The 19,177-nt window shown below is 42.2% G+C and overlaps 1 protein-coding gene across 3 annotated transcripts in view; it reads left to right on the plus strand.

Annotated features, from left to right (window-relative positions):
* The first annotated feature begins 1,513 nt into the window (after positions 1-1,513).
* Positions 1,514-19,177, plus strand: part of lekr1 (leucine, glutamate and lysine rich 1) — an 87,411-nt gene continuing 69,747 nt past the window's right edge. For all 3 annotated transcript variants that reach the window (XM_039598089.1, XM_031752627.2, XM_039598091.1), the window contains exons 1-2: positions 1,514-1,720; positions 4,456-4,538. In XM_039598089.1, coding sequence (XP_039454023.1) covers positions 1,717-1,720; positions 4,456-4,538 — 87 coding nt within the window. In that variant the 5' untranslated portion in view covers positions 1,514-1,716. The remainder of the gene's footprint in view (positions 1,721-4,455; positions 4,539-19,177) is intronic.

Genomic DNA, 19,177 nt, shown 5'->3' on the forward strand with positions numbered 1-19,177 from the left:
GAAACAGACTCAATAGACGCCAAGCTCCCGGTCCCTGCAGGCTCAGTGCCCCTAAAAACACTGGAAGCACCTTACCGAATTAGGTTAATTTGCCACAGAGACCGCCTCAAATGCGGTTCAAGGGTAAGCCAGACAGTTATGACAGGGAATGATTATTAGTCTTATTGTTAATATATTATAAATTACAGCTCTGGCCAGTTAACTTTGGCTGGGTTCAATTAGCAGATCAGGTCCTGTAGATGGACAGTTATGGCGGAGTTTAAATACACGTGAAGCAATAACTCGTGACGTGATAAAGGACTCAGCTGTGGTCACTTTGTGCTCTTGTGCTTATTTTCATGCCCTTGCCATGGGGGGTATTTGGGGATATGGTCAGTAGCAGAGACAAAGAGGAGGGGCGTCTTCTGTCTCCCCATTTTTGTTACGGTAGGGTAAGAGGTTTATTGTCTCTGCTTGAGTACATCCTTTCCCGCTTTTGTCACGATCACCACTCCAAGATCCCCCCCCCCACCACCACCACTTTCTTTCTGCTGCCGAGGCAGATAAACAGGCACGGAAGGGAGGTAGGCTAGACTTGAGTGGGCGAATGCAATTTGCATCAGAGCGACTGAGTCTGCACGATTCATTGATGGGTCCATAAATAGCGCGGCACGCATCCCAAATAAAATCAGACCAGGGATCTCACCCTGCCTCACGCTCTCACTCTCTATTAGGAAAGGCGACATTCACAAGTTTCCATCAGTCACGGGGAAAAAATACAATGATGACAGCAATGATGTCACGGGAATGGGCGCAAATGTAGGTCCAATGACATTTGTTAACCATTTACTAGTATGAAACAATGTGTCCTGTAAAAGCCGACCCCCTGCGGGAATGTCTGGCCGCTATTTCGCATTAGTTCTGAGGCAATGAATTACATGCACACATCCCAAACAGCGCATGGAGTGTGTGACCTGTGCATGCGAGCTGGAAAAGCTCGGATAATGTGACTTCACGGCACTGTGCGTGTCGCTGTTTTGCACACAATAACTCATATATGTCCTTTAAAAGTGACCCATTACATCTATGGTCTCAGATTAGGCCTACATGAGGAGATCAACGCCAATTTCGTCTTCCTGTGTGGTGCTAATGAATGAAGGCAGCTTCGTGTGGTAACTAGGTTAAAGTTTGAAACTGAATCACACAGAGTATCAGTAGTTTTGCTTTTTTTTTTTTTTTTTTTGCCAAACTTGCCCATGTGAAACATGACACAGCTGGTCTGTTTATGCATTTAATATTTGTGTATTTTTTATTGTAGTCATACTTGCTTTAGTAATAAACTTATGTATTAAGCTGATATTTTTTTATTTGAAAATATACCCATGTATACATAATAAGTATGGTTATGGTTAAAACTAATTAAAAAACATGGATGAAGCATTTGTCTTAAATGTTGCTCAAGAGGTTAAAACAAAGCTGCTATAGCAACAAAGCAAACGGTTTCACAACTAAGTAACCGCTTAAAAACGTGATAGTGCGTGTCAAATGAAACAAAGGTCTCTAAGGTGGCTGCTTTTATTTTGGTAAACGATCGAGTATCCGGTGCTCGTGCTGGCTAACGTCGTGGTGATCTTTGGACGTTCTACGTGTAGTTACGTCGTAGCCATAGCAACAGCCAGCGCGTGTTAAACTTGTTAATGCCTTGTTGTTATTTTTACCTATTTTTCAGGCCAGATAATGGGTAGGTAGCAGTTTGTTCTTTACTTCTTTACATAGTCGACACATAAAAAAGTAACAAGGCTGTACATTCGTTTAACCCCAGTTAACTAGACCGAAGAAGAAGCGCACTGATTTGTTTCTAGTGTTAAGAGTTTATTTTTTTCTTTTTTAGCCTTAGTTAATTATTCTCTTTGACTCATCTCCTTCTGTTTTTTTAAATTACACTTTGTGACATACTGAAATTAAAAAGTAGCTGCACTCACTTTAGGTTTATGATTAAATTAGCTTTGCCTGCCTCTAAACGAGGCCGCATTCTGTACACAGCGGCTAAACACATCGCTAAGCTGATCCAGCGTTTAGATATGTGTCTGCCTTCATTAGTAATGCATGCTCAGTGCTGTCCAGTTTTTAATATTTTATTCAGATTCATTATATTATAGACGTTTCTTCGCTTCTTCTTCTGCTGCAGGAATACAACATGGCGTTGTGTTTTGGGGGGTCGTGGGAAAGCTGCAGAATAAGTTTTAGGTCTATGAGAACCTCTGAAATCTCATTCAAAACCTTCTTACAGCTCTGCAGATTTGGATGTTTTTCCAATCATGTACACATGCAGTTTGACGCTGTATTTACCAGACAACACTGCATATATTTGTCATATATTGTACAACTATTACAGACTTCATGCTGCTATACTTCTTAAGCAGACAGTAGTCTTGGTGGATTATTAAAACACAGTTATATAATCTCACCGTGCATCCTTCATGATGATGTTGGCTGAAGGCATATCTTCTTTCGCAGTAAAATGCTTTTTTTAATGGCCCTCGATGCTTGTCTTTGTGTTATTTAAGCCCCCTGTGAGCCCTGGTGACTTTTTGTGTTGTTGTGTATGTTTCCTCTCATGATTCAAAGCTTACACCCAAGCTGAATAGATGAGTTTATGAACAGCTTGCCTCTCTCACATTAGATTGATTAATAGTCCAATCAGGGCTAAAGCAGGCAAAATGTCACAGGGGAACGGTTGTCATGCAAAGTTGGCCCTTTATATCTGTGTCCACGAAAAAGGGTAGGCTGGCTTAATGCTGTCACAGGGCGTCACTAATTTATCTGTGTTGTGTGAGCCAGTGATTGAGGATCTCTGCTGTGTTTTAAATGCAAAGCCTAAAGCCAGTGGGGGGGCAATCAGGATGTTAGCGTGCGTGAGCATGAAGCCTGCTCTTTGGGCTCTTTGGTTGGGTTTATGTGTCTGCATTGCCGTGCGAGTGTGAAAGACACAGAGGGAGTACTCGTGCTTGTTTACATGCGAATGCTTGAAGGTTTTAGCGGGTGCATCGGTGCCAAACTGTCTGTCTTTGCATGGCTTCATGGATTACTTGCAGTTGTTGATGTTTGTCTGTCTGTTTGCATTGTGCTGCTGGCCAAATCCTTTGTGTCTGTGCTGTACGTTTTCCCATACTTCTTCTCATTCAATATCTGCCAATGACCCGCAAAGTGCATTTAATGTGTGGCACATAGCAGGTCATCTGATGGGAGTGACCTCTGGGTCTGAGTTAGCCAGAGGTATCTAATTTGAGGTCAAGTGTTGGATTGGTGTGTTCCGTTCCCCTCACTAATGGCAAGCCGATAGATAAATGCCCTAAAAGCGTGCACTCGCACATAGACCGAGGCCCGGTTACGCATGTGTTGCTGTTCTCCTCATGCGACCTTCTGCATCCATTCCCGCATGACTGACTTTATCTCAGTGGCATCTATTACACAACAGGGAAAAGACCTTATCTGGGACTGTAGCAACTACACAAACTGAGAGCAGAAGGCAGACAAATAATTGTTCTCTTGCATTACACCTGTATATCACCTTCATCCTTAATAAACCATGACACACAGCACAGAAAGTTATTAGAGCCTTGCTTTTTTGCAAAGTCCCCAGGCTTGAAAATTGAAACAGTTTGCAGTCGAGGACAGGCAAGTGTTTGGCTGTGAAGTCAAAATACCTCCAGCAGCAAAAAGCTGCTACAGTCTCTTAGCTTAATGCTGTAATCTGAACTGATTAATCTACTGAATAGAGTGTACCACAAATGGGTTTAATATGGTGGACATCACGCTAAGGGATTTGCCCTTACATTAACCTCAGAGGCAAAGTGCTATTCATCAGTTTAAAAGTACGACCCACTTTTATGCTGAAAACAGCAGCCAAAATGCAGAAGCAGTATGTGAAAAACTAACTACACCCCATGATTCATTGACTTTTAGAACCACTTTTAGCAGCAATACCTTAAAACAATTTTTTTCTGTATGATTTTCTCACTTTCTCACAGCGTTGTGCAGAAATTCTGGTCCACTTTTCTTTATAACATTGCTTCAGTTAATTGTCTTGTTCAGCTGAGGTTGTACTCACCTAATTTTAAGACCTGATTTTTATGCCCCAATACATAAAACCACAGAAGTGAAAGAAGGTGTACTGCCGTTTCACTTTGCCTGCAGTAGCTCCATTAAAAAAACTCTCTTTCCATTAAAAGCTTTACTTGACCAACAAAATTACTCACAAACAATTTTTTAAAACCATTAGTCATCCAGAAATGTATTTTTATCTACCAATTTGCTGCTATTCTCTGTTGAACCGCAGCTTGCATTGATTATTTTGGGCTGCTGGTCAAAAGAAGCAATTTCACAATGCCATCTATCCAATGTTATATGAAGGGTTTGATTACTTTATTCTCTTGAAAGTGAAAGACTAACTAGGCTAATTCTGCTTGTTTCTAGGAGACCAGGAGGTGGAGGAGAAAGAAATAAGCGCGGACCTTCACAGTCCTCTGATCTACCCTTTGCCTGAAGAGATTCAAAAGGTAATCACTACTTTGAAAGCTCCTGGAGGTCCTTCCTGATTATGTTGGTTAGAATTATATCTGAACACACAGATTCTAGTCTTAAGAAAGCAAATTTAAGGTATTTTCATTCTATGCATGTGTTTAGTTTGGACCGTACTGTACCTTTTAAAGCACCATGTTAATGAAACACCATCTTGAAACCACATATGTTGTTAACAAACGTGGTTCTTTTTACAACTCAGAAATGTAAATGTGTTGAAATTACATTTGTTGCAATGTGAGGTGTGCTTCGTCGCTGCACCCTCTCCATATGCTGCACTAATCCATATAATCTGAATAAGAAATGGAACAATGGTTCCTCTTGTAATCTTCCATCTGTTTTAACGTAAAGCTGGCTCTCAGTAACACGGCAACGGCAGCGTGTTGCTTTGTTTCCTTGTCAATGTGAGGTGGCGGTTGCATTTTCCCATATGATATGCCATATGGTATGAATATTAATGACCAGGGAATCTTGCTTGTTTTTCCTTTTTAACCACGAATTGCATTACAGTGGGGGAAATAATTATTTGACCCCCTGCTGGATTTGTGAGTTCTGCAGGGGAAAGAAATGAAAGAAATCTCTTCCAAAGAAATCAAGAGTTTCTCAATTCTATGGCAGTTTCATTTTAATGGAGAGAGACAGAATATCAAACAAAAATTTGGAAAAAAAACACATAAAAGTTATAGAGTGATTAGCATGTCATTTAGAGAAAAGTGTATTTGATACCCAAGTAAAAAAAAAAACTTAGTACTTGGTGGAGAAACCCTTGTTGGCAAGCACAGTGGTAAGATTTTCCTTGTTGTTGGTCACCAGGTTTGCACATGTCTCAGGAGGGATTTTTGGTTTCTTGGCTACTGCTTGGCAACTCAAAACTTCAGCTCCCTCCACAGATTTTTCTGTAGGATTGAGGTCTGGAGACTGCTAGGCCACTCCATGACCTGAATGTGCTTCTTCTTTAGCCACTCCTGGCTGCCTTGAATCATTGTCATATCGGAAGACACATCCACGACACGTCTTCAGTGTTTTGGTTGAGGGAAGGAGGATCTCAACCAAGATTTTATGTACATGGCCCCATCCATTGGCCCAGATGCAGGGAGGTCGTCCTGTACCCGTAGCAGAAGAACAGCCTCAAAGCATAATGTTTCCACCTCCGTGCTTGACTGTGGGGATTGTTTTCTTTTGGTCACACTCAGGATTTCTCTTCTTTCTCCCAAGCCTTTTCTGATCCTATAACCTCATCATTTAGATGTTCACTGGCAAACTTAAGACAGGCATGTACTTGTGCCTTATTTAGTAGGGGACCTTGTGGGGACTGCATGATTTCAGTCCATTACAGCATAGTGTGTTACCAACAGTGATGACCCAGCTGCCTTCAGATCATTAACAAACTCCTCCTGTGCAGTTTTGGTCTGATCCACCACCTTTCTCATAATCATCTTCACACCATGAGGCAAGTCTTGTATGAAGCCAAATTTTCCAGTGACAATAGTATCGTTAGTATCCTTACAGCCAGCAGGTGGTTAATAATGATGGGGACCTTTGCAACTGTCTTTCTGTATCTGTAGATCTCAAAAGGCTACGGAGCTTGACAATACATCCTTGTCTTTGTCTGTCTGCCTGTGTACTATACCCTTGCTTTCGCTGCCTAGGGTTGGGCGTATAATCCTAAGACACTATCATGATTTTGATTAAAACTGTATTCCTGGCATATAAGGTTTTTCTTTTCCCCATTTGCATTCCTATCCATTGAATGCATTAATTATCACTTCATCAAACAGATTCTGATGTGACTCATGCGAACGGTTTAGTTAGTTGATGGTGGGGTACGTGGGATGTTGCGCCTCTGCTCTTTCTCTCTGAAATAACTGAGACACTCAGTTTTTTGAGGTAATAGTTCCAAAGTAAACTTAACAGTGCAGTTTCAGATTTGGGGATGTGGACTATTTTTGTTAATGTTGTTAATAATATGAAACTTTAAACACACACACTGAAACCGAAAAAGTGCCACATGATATGTTTCATCCCCGTTTGTGAGATAAGGAAAACACTCCTGTTGCAATAAATCTGGATTATCTTTCACTATGCTACATTTGTCATTTATGACCCATTTATGTAGGCTGATCCAGTGTAGCAAGCGCAAAGTAGTAAAAAGTCCCTGTGTGTGTGCGCTTCTCTCTGCCTTTACTTTGCTTCCTCTTTGCTGTCACACTTCCTCTGTCTGCTGCTGTCTAGTAATTACTGGAATATGCTATGGCTTAGAACAATACAGTCCTTGGTTTAATGTAATGGTGGCCATTCCATCCCTGAGTGCATAAAAAGGTCCCATAGTCTCCCCCAGCAGATTCCCATAAACACCTTCATTCATGCACATCCCCCGTCTGTCTCTCTGCTTGCTGCTGCCTCTCCATGGCTAAGAGAGTCAAATGGGAATCCATTCTGTTATTGATTTCTGTGGCAGGTACCTACCATCCATTTTTGTCCTTCTGTGTATGATTTGTCACAGGGGGCATGTGATAACCAGACGTGGAGTGAAGGACTGAAAGAAAGGGGCATTAACATAATCTAATGAATGACTGGAGAAGGAGACTCATTTTTGCCCCTTTAATTTAGTCAGGGTCTGCCTTCCTCCTCTCCTGTGTTCCTGCCTCTGTCATGTACTCAGATTCCAATAGATCTGTGAAATAGAGGACATTCTGGGCTTAGCCCCCCACCCCGCACACCCCCTACTGGGTGCACTTCAGTACCATTTATTGGAGGAGGCTTAGGCAGCCAGGGTCGAGAGAAGAGCACAAAAACCACAGAGGCCGTGTGTGTTGCATGAGCAAAGCTGTGGGCAGCACCATGTGTACTGGTTGGCGTGGGAGGCAAAGAGGAGGTGGTGTACTAACAGGAACATTTAAGTGCTGTTAATCCTGATGTGCTGGGAGAGGGCTGCCTGTGAGCTTTAATGGTGGGCTGCTGTTTTACACACACACACACACACACACACACACACACACACACACACACACACACACACACACACACACACACACCCCTACATCATGCCTCTCACCCACGCACTCAGGCACTGAAACAAATACTTTCACTTAACTTTCATGCCAACAGTATGTTTATTGTGAGGGATGCAGGTGAAATGCAGCCACAGGTTCAGTCATTTAAAAAAAGCCTCACATTTCAGGACATAGTGCAACATCACCAACTATCAATACAGTTTTCCTGCTCATGTAGGGTTTCTCCTGCTCTCTTATTGTTTATTTTTTATTTATTTAAGCTGTTCCTTCTTTTAACTTTGGGCTTTCCTCTGTATTGATTATTTTAGTGAGCCTCATTGAATACCAAGGCAACAGTACCAGCCATCTTTTAAACAAAGCAGAACCTTTGTTGACCGATTTATGTCTCTGCGGTTGGCAGTGTTTTTCAAGAGAAACTAAAATTTGGTATTTGTACTTTCACTCAAACATGCTGAGAACGCATGCTGCTGCTTTGCAGTTTCACCCTGTGTCATGTGAACGCAGTCACACTTCCCTTCAGTGTCTTTCTTTGTCTTTCTCAAGGACACATTAGTAATCATTATTCATGGAGCAGATAACACTGCCCCCCTTTTTCCATTGCTGGTCATAGAATTGAAAATCAATTCACACCTAACTGTCTAACCCGATAGTCAGACTGCTGTTGGCATGTTGCTACAGGTACCAGTGAAGACATTATTCAATTTGAGGACGCAGATGGTAAAGCTCTAAAATGCAATGGTATCATCCTTTTAGTCTGTCATAAGATAAAAATATATACATTTCTGACCAAAATTATATTTTTTGCAAATTAAAAAAACAACCAAACAAGTAAAAAACAAATAAACAAACTACCATGGCTTACTGTGCAGTTCTTTAAATGACTGCTTGAGGCTGACACTATAAACTATGATAGAGGAAAACATAGATTATATGCTATATAAATGCATATAATCATGCATTTATATAGCAAAATGGTTATGCCACAGTCGCACTGAACAAACAGTGGCTGGAGATCACAGCAAGGCCAAAATTAGTGTGACTGTGTGCAATGAATTTTGTGACACTTACCTATGAAGTGTTTTTACCAACTTATTATTGTGATACCTGTATATAAGTTGGGAAAAATGCAAATATGTTGCTGCTTGTGCACATAGAAATTCATATAAAGAACAATGGCAATCACGCATCTCCCTGCTTTCCTGGGTGTTCGGCTGCTGGTCTGTTCTTCACATCTTCCCTGCCACCAGCGTCTAGACCCCGGGAAGTCCTGTCCTAAATCCTATCATCGCTTGGAGTCTAATCGCCAAATACATTAATTGATTTCTCTATCTCAATAAGACGTGTTCTGTCTGTGTTTATAAATTTAAAGCAATTATTTGCAAACCTTCACAAATCTGTCTGAGAGTGATTGCAATCAGTCTGAGACAGATTGTTGCTGTTTGGAGACAGGTTGCCTCTCACAAGGCAATCACCTATCTATTGAAAATCAGCACCCAGAGGCTGAGAGTGTTGTACGATGAACTTGTGGGGGACCAGTTGCTTACAGCCACTAATTAAAATCAGTTATGAATTTAAAAAAATTCACTTCAATCACTAATCATCAATTTTCTTGTTTTATCTTATTTTTAGTTTAGTGTGCCATTAACTAGCTTCATTAACTAACCTCTTCATGACCAATGATGGGGGTTTTTTTTTAAATAAGTTGCTTTTTAAAATTGTATTAAGACTTAAAGGTATAAGAGGGAACTCTGATTGAGAGGTGGATGGTGACATATGGAGCTATAGTTGGTAGCTATATGTAAGCTAATTTGAGCCACTGAACCGGACCTCTGAACAGCGTTTGCCACATTTTTGTTGTTATTATCTCTTAAATATCATGGATTGCCGTGTGGTTAAATGCCACAGACTGTGCCCAAGTCTTATTAAAGGAAATTCTAGTATAAGTATTAATTAGAGCTAACAGATCTGTACCTTGCACCCATATTATGAATGGATGAAGTTTGCTATCCACACTTGCTTGTGTTAGCTGATGACTCAGCACTTTACTCTCTTGTATAAGTGCAGTTGCTTCTTGTTCCAAAAACACAACATGACTGCAGCCAAAATGCTTAAAACTGGGTTCAAAATGGCATATGGGTATTTTATACACAGTCTATATTTTTATTGGGCCCTTTTGCTTCAGGGTCTTCTCCTTTGCTAACACAGTGACACAGCATAATTCTTTGTCCTGTACTGCACCCAAAACTCACAAACAAGTCTTTTCACTCTCTCCTTGCTTGTCAGGACTTTTCTTTACTCTCCAAGATGCCAAAGTGACACTGACTTAGAAGAGTGCTCCCTGTTTCTTGGCATAGTTGACACATTTGGCCTAGAAGGATGAGCTGTTTTCAGAGCAGAGTACACCACAGTCTTTTTATGCAACAGCAGAGCACCTCTTGTTCTCCATTAGCTGCTTACACCGACCTATTTACTTCTCTGAGATGACCTCAAACACACACAGTGTAACAGGACAAGACGTTCATCTTCTGAAGAGAGGGAAGCATAGTGAGAAAGAGATGCAGAGAGGAAGCAAAAAAAAAAAAAACAAGTAGAGAAGGAAGGGACATTACTTGGTGTTAACTTCAGAAATGTTGTGGCCGTGAAGCAAAAACAGGACGAGTCGTTCACTTTATGTGAGGAAGTGAGATGAGCGAAAGATGGTCTTTTTGTCTTTTCATCAGTGGAAGTCAGCGCAGAGAGTGACATCAGAAAGATACAAAGTTCAAAACTCTTTCGCTGTTGATAGGGTTGATAGTTGATAGTTGTTATGAGGTGTTTGTGCTGATATGGATTATGTCCAAACATAGTGCTGTGCATTAAAGCCAAATATCTCCAATCTAATCTTGGGGGTGAATTTGCTGGGTTGTCGTTGGCTGCTGGGAAGATTGAAAAGTGTCTTGACTGTTTTCCACTTAGGATGTCGGGCTTCAGATTGTTTGGAGATGGACTTGTAACCCTTCCCAGATTGATGGGGAACAGCAATTGCCTCTCTAGGTTCTCTGCCTTTTCTTGTTAGCATTGTGTTAACACACGCATGAATGCTTCAGGCCAGCAAAGTGATCAATCAAGTGCATTTGATTAGCAGCAGCTGGCTTCTGCTTACTCTCTTAATTCCTATGCAATCAGTGAGGGTGTACTTAGTTATTCACATGACTGGATAGAGTCATGTGAATAACTTTGTTTTTCATATGATTATTCTTAAATAAGACAATAACAGTGTTTCTTTTACACATTAATGTATAAGTAAATGTAAAAATGGTGGTATTTTTTTCTTATTTTAATCATTTGGGACAAGGTGTTTTCCTCAATCACTTTTTCACTCTTTATTTTTTTGTTTAAATTTCTTCCTGCATTCAAATTGTGTAATCGATGAAGCCCCTGTTTCCCATGTAGGATTACTAGTCTGCAGACACAGATCTGCTGATGTCATTAACTGTAATCAGAGTCCATGTTGTGACCACACGCCCTCTGCGTTGATAGGAGAGAAAATAAGATCACCTTATTACGTGGCAGCTTTATCTTTATTACATATTGGAAGGCTGAGTATTAGCAAACCTGAAAAGAAGTTTCTCCATGGTCTCTACCTACTCCACTTTTGCATGAGTGCATTTTTTTCTTCTTTGTTCTTTTGGCCCACACACTGAAATCAAGCTTGTGTATATATTAGTAATGTCTTAATCTTGGTCTGCAAGTGCTACTACAGGAAAAACCGTTAAGATCTGGCCGTGATGCTTAGATTTTAGGCAATGAAAAATACAAGTTGTTATCTTCTTAATTCTAAAAGTGCAAATTTGCTACATTTAATTGTTTTTTATGGCCTGAGTAATGAAAATTTTAACATCCAAGTGCTTTCATCCAACATCTTTTTCTGGATTTATTGTTATGGATGCCCAGGTTCAGATCAAAGTCATAAAGCCTCTGTCTTGTCTTATCCTTTGACTGTCCTGCTGAGGGCTTTCAGTTGCTCTTGTTCTGCTTCCACTCAGCCATCCATATTTAATGTGAGCATGGCAAAGTATTCCAGACAAAAAGGAGGAGAGGAGACACAGTCCCCATGTCTGAGTAAATTACACCATGCTACACATCTCTGCTTTTTTTGCTTCCTTCTCTATCTGTCTTTTCTTTTTCACTTACCCTCCCCTCGAATAAATGGTAGTTTCAACCCCAAAACACTCCTCCCTCAATAATATTTCAGGAGGTCGCTGGGTAATGGTAGCACATGTGTTGTCTGTTCGCTCTAATCATTATAACCCCCCCCCAGCCCCAATATCAAAATTCCTTCTTCTTTCTCCTTCTGGCTGTTTTTTTTGTTCCTCTTCCACCCTCACCTCTCATGCCCCCTTTTCAGTCTGTGTTTGTAAATCTGGGAGAAGACAGAAAGATTAAGACAGAGGGGGGAGAGGGAAATGTTTCATCAGTTCAATGCTGATCTGCTGTAATGACTGAGAGACAGCAGGGGGATTATTGTGCAATATTGTCACGGGTGTTGTCAGGGTACCGGGTAATATAAAGTGACAATATTGCATGATAACCTGCAGTTCATTACAAGGTCACTGGTGCTATTAGGAAGGAGTTGGTCGTGAAGGATGCACACACATTATTGTACATTATTAATTGTTGTAAATGTTTGTATTTGCTTGCGTCTTTATTCCTGTGTGGTAAAACAGCCCAACTTCCTTGGAGGTCAAGTCACGATGTCAAGTTGCATCTAAACATAGGGGTGACAGGATCAAAGATTTCTTTTACACCGATTTTTCAACAGAGAAGTTTGCTCGGATAAAAAAACAATTTTCTCTTTGTTTGCCGACTGTTTTCGCCACTTACAGTTAATTAATTGCGTGTTTTCTGGGTGCTTTCAACTAAATAATTATGGCAGATCCCATTAACTGAGGGATTTTCTCGTGAACATTCATTAACTTTGACATTCTGCTTTTCTCAGAAGGTGATGGTGATCCAGCCAAGCTCAGATCCTCTCTGTCTCAGTCATTCACGCGCACAGATTTTCTTTTTCGGATTCAGCGAAGTGCTAAACGCTGCAGACAAAACACTTGTTTTCACTGGCTGGAGAAGGTGAAATGAGGCTGCATTTGCTGCGCTCCGCTGACTGCCATCGGGTCAGACAGACAGTCATTCAGCCCAGTTCAAACTGCAAATGAAGGACACATAATTAGGATAAGTAGGAAGACGACATGGGTTCACCGACAAGCTGCACGTCAACAAACAAAATTGAAAACAGACACAGATACACGGGAAGGGCAGACACACACAGCTCAGTCGGCGTTACCTCCTTTAGCCCCTCTCCGCTGACTGCGCCCTGCCATGTCGTGCCGAGCCGTGTGTTGTGATGTGTGACCTAGTGTGGCTAACGGAAGCACATGTGTTGTCTGCTAACTCTGATTAACGTAACAGACTACAATGCCTCTTCTCTCTCTGGCTCGTTTTGCTCTCTGGCTTGCCCGGCTGTCCTGTCTCCACCTCCTGTGTCTGGACTGTGTCTGGGTTTCAAAACTCTCAGAAGACAAACCAAATGATCAGATCCTCTTGGCTTGATTGTACTGGTGTCATATAATTACAATGCACTGTAGTCTATAGTGTAAGCAATCAAAAGGTTAAATCATAAAATAGTAATAAAGTGCAGGGCCTAGGACAGTTTTTGGAGATTTATTATCACTCTCAGGAGATTTCCTGTCTCACAATCAGCTCTTGAAAGGCTCAGCTTGTTGTAAAGGCAACAGGTCTGTATGTGCAACAGTGTAATATTTATGACCGTTTGATGTGCAAGAATGTCCATTATGGAATGGTAAATGAAACTCGAATATAAAAGCTGATAAAAACTGTCAGATATAGGTCTTCTTCTTCTTACCATTATTTTTTGGTCTTTAACCTGCACATGTTACATGTTAGTAAGCTCATAATATTGTAATTAGTTTGACAGTCGTTAAACCAGTTCATCAGTCGATGACCTCCATCTTGCACTGGTGTGAAACAGCGACAGTAAGAATTAGCACCAAGTGTGAGGCCATGCTTCAGGAAAAAAGGACAAAAAAGTGGAGTTCCCACTCCAGGTCAGGAATGAGTGGCTGCCCCCAGGTGGAGGAGTTTAACTGTTTCACAAGTGAGGGGAGAGTGCTGGACGGATTGGTGCTTGATTGACAGTGATGTGGACGCTGTTCTGTGTTCCTGCACCTTGAAAAGAGCCAACTGAGGTGATTCTGGCATCTAATCGGGATGCCTTCTGGGCTTAGGTGAGATGTTTTGGGTGGGTCCTACCAGAATGGGGCCCCAGGATTGACCCAGGATCGAATCATTCAGCTGTTTTGGGAACACCTTGATCCAACGGCCAGGGTGGAGGAGGCTTAACTTTTCTAGAAGTGCTAGAAGATGGATGGAAAGCCACCTAGCTACACTGAAAGCTAAGCACTGAGTCACTTCAAAAAAGCAGAGTGATTAACTCCCACACAGCCATAGTCTTCAAACAGGCACACAAACGGAGCAAAATGAACACAGCTAGACCTCTGCCTGCTGTCTGCTCCTCGGGCTATGGGTTTTGTTGTGTGCCGTGCCATGCCGTGCTGTGCCTCGCCCAGTGTTTGTATGTGATGTGATGCGTGGCCGAGCGCCGGTCGAGGGGAGCCATAGGTGATTCTTTCCCTGCCGCTGCCCTTTCCCTGCCTCCACCCAATGGAACACGTGAGATAGTCAGCTAGGCGGACAGGAAAAGGAGGGCCAGGAAGGAGAAGACATGCAATCCTAGACAGCATCCCCCTGTGAGCCCCACTATATTATCTTTCCTCTGTATTTATTTTTACAACCTGAGAAGTACCCCTCCAACACACATTTCAAACCTCTCCTTCCTTCCTTTGTCTCCTCTGCTCACTTTTCCCTGATGGATTTGTGACCGTTGCTGATCATTTCAACCTCTCTTGCCTATGTACACACATTTGTGTGTGTAGGGGTGAGTGACTGTGGATTCCTCAATGTTAATCTTCCATATAGGCACACACAATCCAGATACTGACCCCTAATCTTTGACCCTATTTAGTGTGGGGATTCAGCATTCCTGATTTGCTGTGGTGCACATTTTGCTGAAGTGATCACAGTTATCCTGTGATGGAATATTGTTATCCTGATGGGAATGCTGTCATCCAGGTTTACAGTGTCCTCGTGTACGGGACACAAGGGCGTTACTGATTGCTTTTGAAAGTATGAAAATGATGGGAATCATGTGCTATGGCCTTTGAGGTCACCAGGTCTTTGATTTATTTTAATTTGTCCCTTGCTGTGCTTTCATTCATCCACTGTGCAGATCCCCCCCCTCTTCCCTGGTCCTTCTGGTCACTCTCTTTTCTCCTCTCTGCTATTCACAGCTCCCAACCCCCTTTTGTGCATTTTCCTCTATGCCTTGTGACTGCTACCACCCCTCCCTTCTTGCTTTTCCACACACATACAAACACACACACACACATGCACACCCACGTAAGCTGAAATAGAAGAAGATATTCATTCACAGAGGCATGCACATGAGTGCGATGGTCAAGGAAGTAGGAAATATTCATGCACATGCCCACATCTACACTCACGCACTCACTTAAAAACACGCACGCACTCCTCATGTGATGTGTGCGGTGCGCCACGGGGTCCAGATGAGTGGAATCTCAGTGTTGGCTCTCGCTACACTGAGCGCCACAGGGGGTCTTTATCGTCGCGAAAATCAACAAAGCTGCAGTCACGAAGTGCCGTCTTGATCCCACTCGCACACAATCAGTAACACGCATGCACACCAGCGACGGACAAACAAAAAAATAAAAAGGAAAAAAAGAATAATCCGAAACACAGAAAAACAAAAACAAAAAACGTGCTCACGCGCACGAAAAAGTGACATAGCTCTGAAACCCGCCCCCCAAACATTCTCATATTGTCATGCGAAAAAAGAAGAGCACAGTCGGGCAGTGTTTTCTTTAAAGTACACACACTCCACAAGCACCCTCATAATGCCGCTGTCCAAAAAAGAAAACAATTTTTAAAAAATTAGGAATAAAAAAGCCAAAAAAAAACCCCACGGGTGAGTCCCTTAACTACTTAATCCCTTCTTTAAATGCTTGCGTGATCTGCCATGTCTGTGATTTCACAGACAGACAGAGGCAGAAGCACGATGACGTGCCAGATTAGCAGATAGCAGAGAGAAAGCATTTGTTAGATTGAAAAAGCGAGAGAGAGAATTGAAAAGCGAAAGCATTTTGAAGGATACAGGTACACTTGCCTTTGTTTTTTTCCCTCTAAATCCACCGCCCTTCATCATATCACTTGATTAAATCTAATCCTAATGCCCCTAATCCCCTGGCACCCCCCCAGCCCACCCTCCAAAAATGCTTAAGTGCCTTGTACCCCAAAATAACATTTCTAACATGACATCTCTTTCAGTATTCTATAATTTCTGCCCCTTTATATATGTGCATGTGGGTTATATTTTACCTTCCAAAATTACACAACAGGGTACGTGGCTTTCAAGTACCGAGGATTAGCGGAAAATAAACTGTTTAGTCTGTCTGTCTGTGAAAATCTGCAGTGGCCTGCTACAAATCTCTGTTTCTGTGCACTGTGTGCAACCTGCACGCTGCACCAAAAGTGTTGGCCTCACTTGACAAATACAGTTAAGGAAAAAACATGATTTTCTTTTTTTTGTCAGATTTTGGCTAAGCTGATATCGACTGGTATTAGTGTCTGTCTAAGTACTATGAAATTGCAGTACGACAGCCAAAGTTAAATTTAAGGTTTAAGAAGACCAAAACAAGCTCGTCTGAGCCTTTTGAAGAGTCCGTTGTCTGTTGCTCAAGAGACAGATTACATTCTAGGTTTCCTAAAAACTACATTTCAAAATACATGAAAAAGGTATGTTTTTTGTGTTAATTATTGTGGAACATAAAAATCAGAGTAATGTAGTGATCATTAAAATGTGTTCAAAATTTAAAACTGACAATCATTCATCTCATAAATCACGACTATCGCATCAATGTCAAAATTTGCAGTATTTCACAACGCTATTATGTGTGACCGCAGACAGAGGTACATACTGCTGTGTATGTGTGCTCACTGCATGGGGCTTTTTTTGTGTGTAAGTAGCTGCATGCCTGTTGGGCCAGTTTTGGTCACGGAAAGCATGCTTGGGTGTGTGAATGAACATGAGGGGGTATGCTGTGTATCCATGTGTGCGTATCTGATGTCTGCATGTGTGTACGTGCGCAACATGAAGGGTCCGTGTTCGTGGCAGTGACCCACTTCTGGTGTTTTGACGAGCCAGATGGGTCACGGCAGCTGTAGCTTAGGAAGCAGAGTTGGCCTAGGGAGATGAGCAGGAAGAGAGGGAGGGAAAGGACAGTTGTTTGGGAGGAGGAAGAAAGAGGCAAGGACAAAGTGGAAGGAAAACTGGGGTAAAATGTCAGGAAAAGGAATGCCGGAGTGGCTGTAAAAGGAGAAAAGAGTTGTGAAATATTTGATCTTTTTATTAACAAGACATGCAGTGAAAAAGTAAAATTATTAACAGGATAGAAAAAGGGAGAAGAAGGGAGTTTTTCCTTCCCACTGTCGCCAAGCGCTTGCTCATCGGGGTCACATGATTGTGTTATTGTAAGATTTTTACCTTACAATATAAAACACCTTAAGGCCACCATTTTTGTGATTTGGTGCCATATAAATAAAACTGAATTGAATTGAATTTATGTTTCGCCTCCCTGCATGATTACAATGACCTTTGCACAGAAACACATGCATGCAGACAGTCAAAAAGTCATCACGTACATTAATTATGCATCTTGTCCTGGAAAGACACTAACCACACACACAGAACGACCCCCACCCTGTCGTTTCCACTGGAACCCCAGCCCAACTAAGTGTTTCACATCAGGGGAGAAGTAATAGCACCATGTTTAATTGATGGAATATAGAGGAATTCTGGTGATAACAGGGACTGTAAACATGTTGCAAGTCACATAACACAGGCTACAGTCTTCATACCAAATAGCTGTGGAAACAACCTGTACATTCAGTTAAAGTATAAGTGATCAGTCAGTGGTTATTGACTGAGGACTGAGACAGACACACAAACACATACATAGCTACTGCGCTGCCAATGCACCCTGAGGCAGTAATGCATGGTTTGCATAATTTTGAACGTTATGTAGGCTGACTAACAATCTCTCTTGGAGCAGATATGTATTAAACATACATATAAAACACAGGGTTCATTGCCTGAGTAATTAAACCAATGTGGTAGAAGTTTAAGAGCCTTATGTGGTCTGAAATCTAATGTTTTAAACCACTTTGGCAACAGTCCAGCATGCTAATGGAGTCAATCAAGGGACAGAATGAAAGGGAGATAAGAGCGAGAGAGAGAGAGGGAGCTGTGTTGTGTGCACTGGAGGACAAAGAGGTCTGGTGTGTAGAAGAGAAGCATCGGCTGCTGGCATGAAACATTCAAAGGGCAACACGACCTTTCTCCCCTTCCCCCTCACTCCCTCACTTTTCCCTTTCTTTTTCTGTCACTCGGCAGTTTTAATGTGTCGCCTTTCTTTCTTTCTCTCCTCCTGTCAGGTGTTTCTCCAGGCGTCCGTGCCCATGCCAGGCGTAGTAGTCATGTGTGAGCGTGTGGAGAGGTTAGGGGTTTTTTTGCCATTTGAGCACTAAGTGAACGTGTCAGTGCCCAGGGCAAGGGGTCTCCCCGCGGGCCCGAACTCAGTCACGGGAGCACACAACCCACTGGTGGTGCAGACATTCTGCCCTCAGGGTGTGTATAAATGTGTGCGTGTGTGTGGTTGTTAGTGGTGAGCGATTGTGTAAGTTTCCTGTTGGCCTGTAAATGCTTATATGACTAAATTTGACTTTGTATGTGCCGGTCTATGTCTGCGTCCTTTGTGTATACCATGTACATGTTTGTGCTTGTATCAGGGTCGGTTTTAACGTGTCCGTTTGTTTTGTCAATGTCTGCCTCCGCCTTTCATCTGCCTCCGTGCGTGCAGAATGTGCTTTAGACTGTTTGAGCAGTGTGAGAAAGCGTCTGTGTGTGTGTTTGTGTGTGTGTGTGTCTGAAACCATAGAGGAGGCACAATTCAGCCCTCAGGTCACTTAAACAGTGTGTATTGCCCCCTTGTTGTCTGTCTTCATGGCTACGTCATCATGGCTGGCATAAAGAACTCTCTCACCACACCCACCCTCCCACATGCATGCTCAAAGACACAAATTTACATGCATAAGCATTTTCCAACAAAATATAAACCGTACTCTCACACACACACACACTTAGTAGTCTTTGCTGTATCTATGCCTGCAGGAACCACAAGGACATCTGCACAGTAAACACTAAACCCCCCTGAGTCTCAGTCCCAAATACTGCTCACAGTTGCACGCTCTAACTCTCCCCGGATCTCCCTGTCTCTCTCGCTCTAACAAATACACTCACAAATAGATAATAGGCCTGATTCTCCAGAGTGCATTCTGTGGCAATATAATGTAATAGGTTGTCATCTTGTGGAGCTTTTTCTCCATCCACCCACATAATACACTCCCCCCCT

Source organism: Oreochromis aureus, linkage group 14 (genome assembly GCF_013358895.1).
Source record: "Oreochromis aureus strain Israel breed Guangdong linkage group 14, ZZ_aureus, whole genome shotgun sequence".
Classification (NCBI taxonomy): Eukaryota; Metazoa; Chordata; class Actinopteri; order Cichliformes; family Cichlidae; genus Oreochromis; species Oreochromis aureus.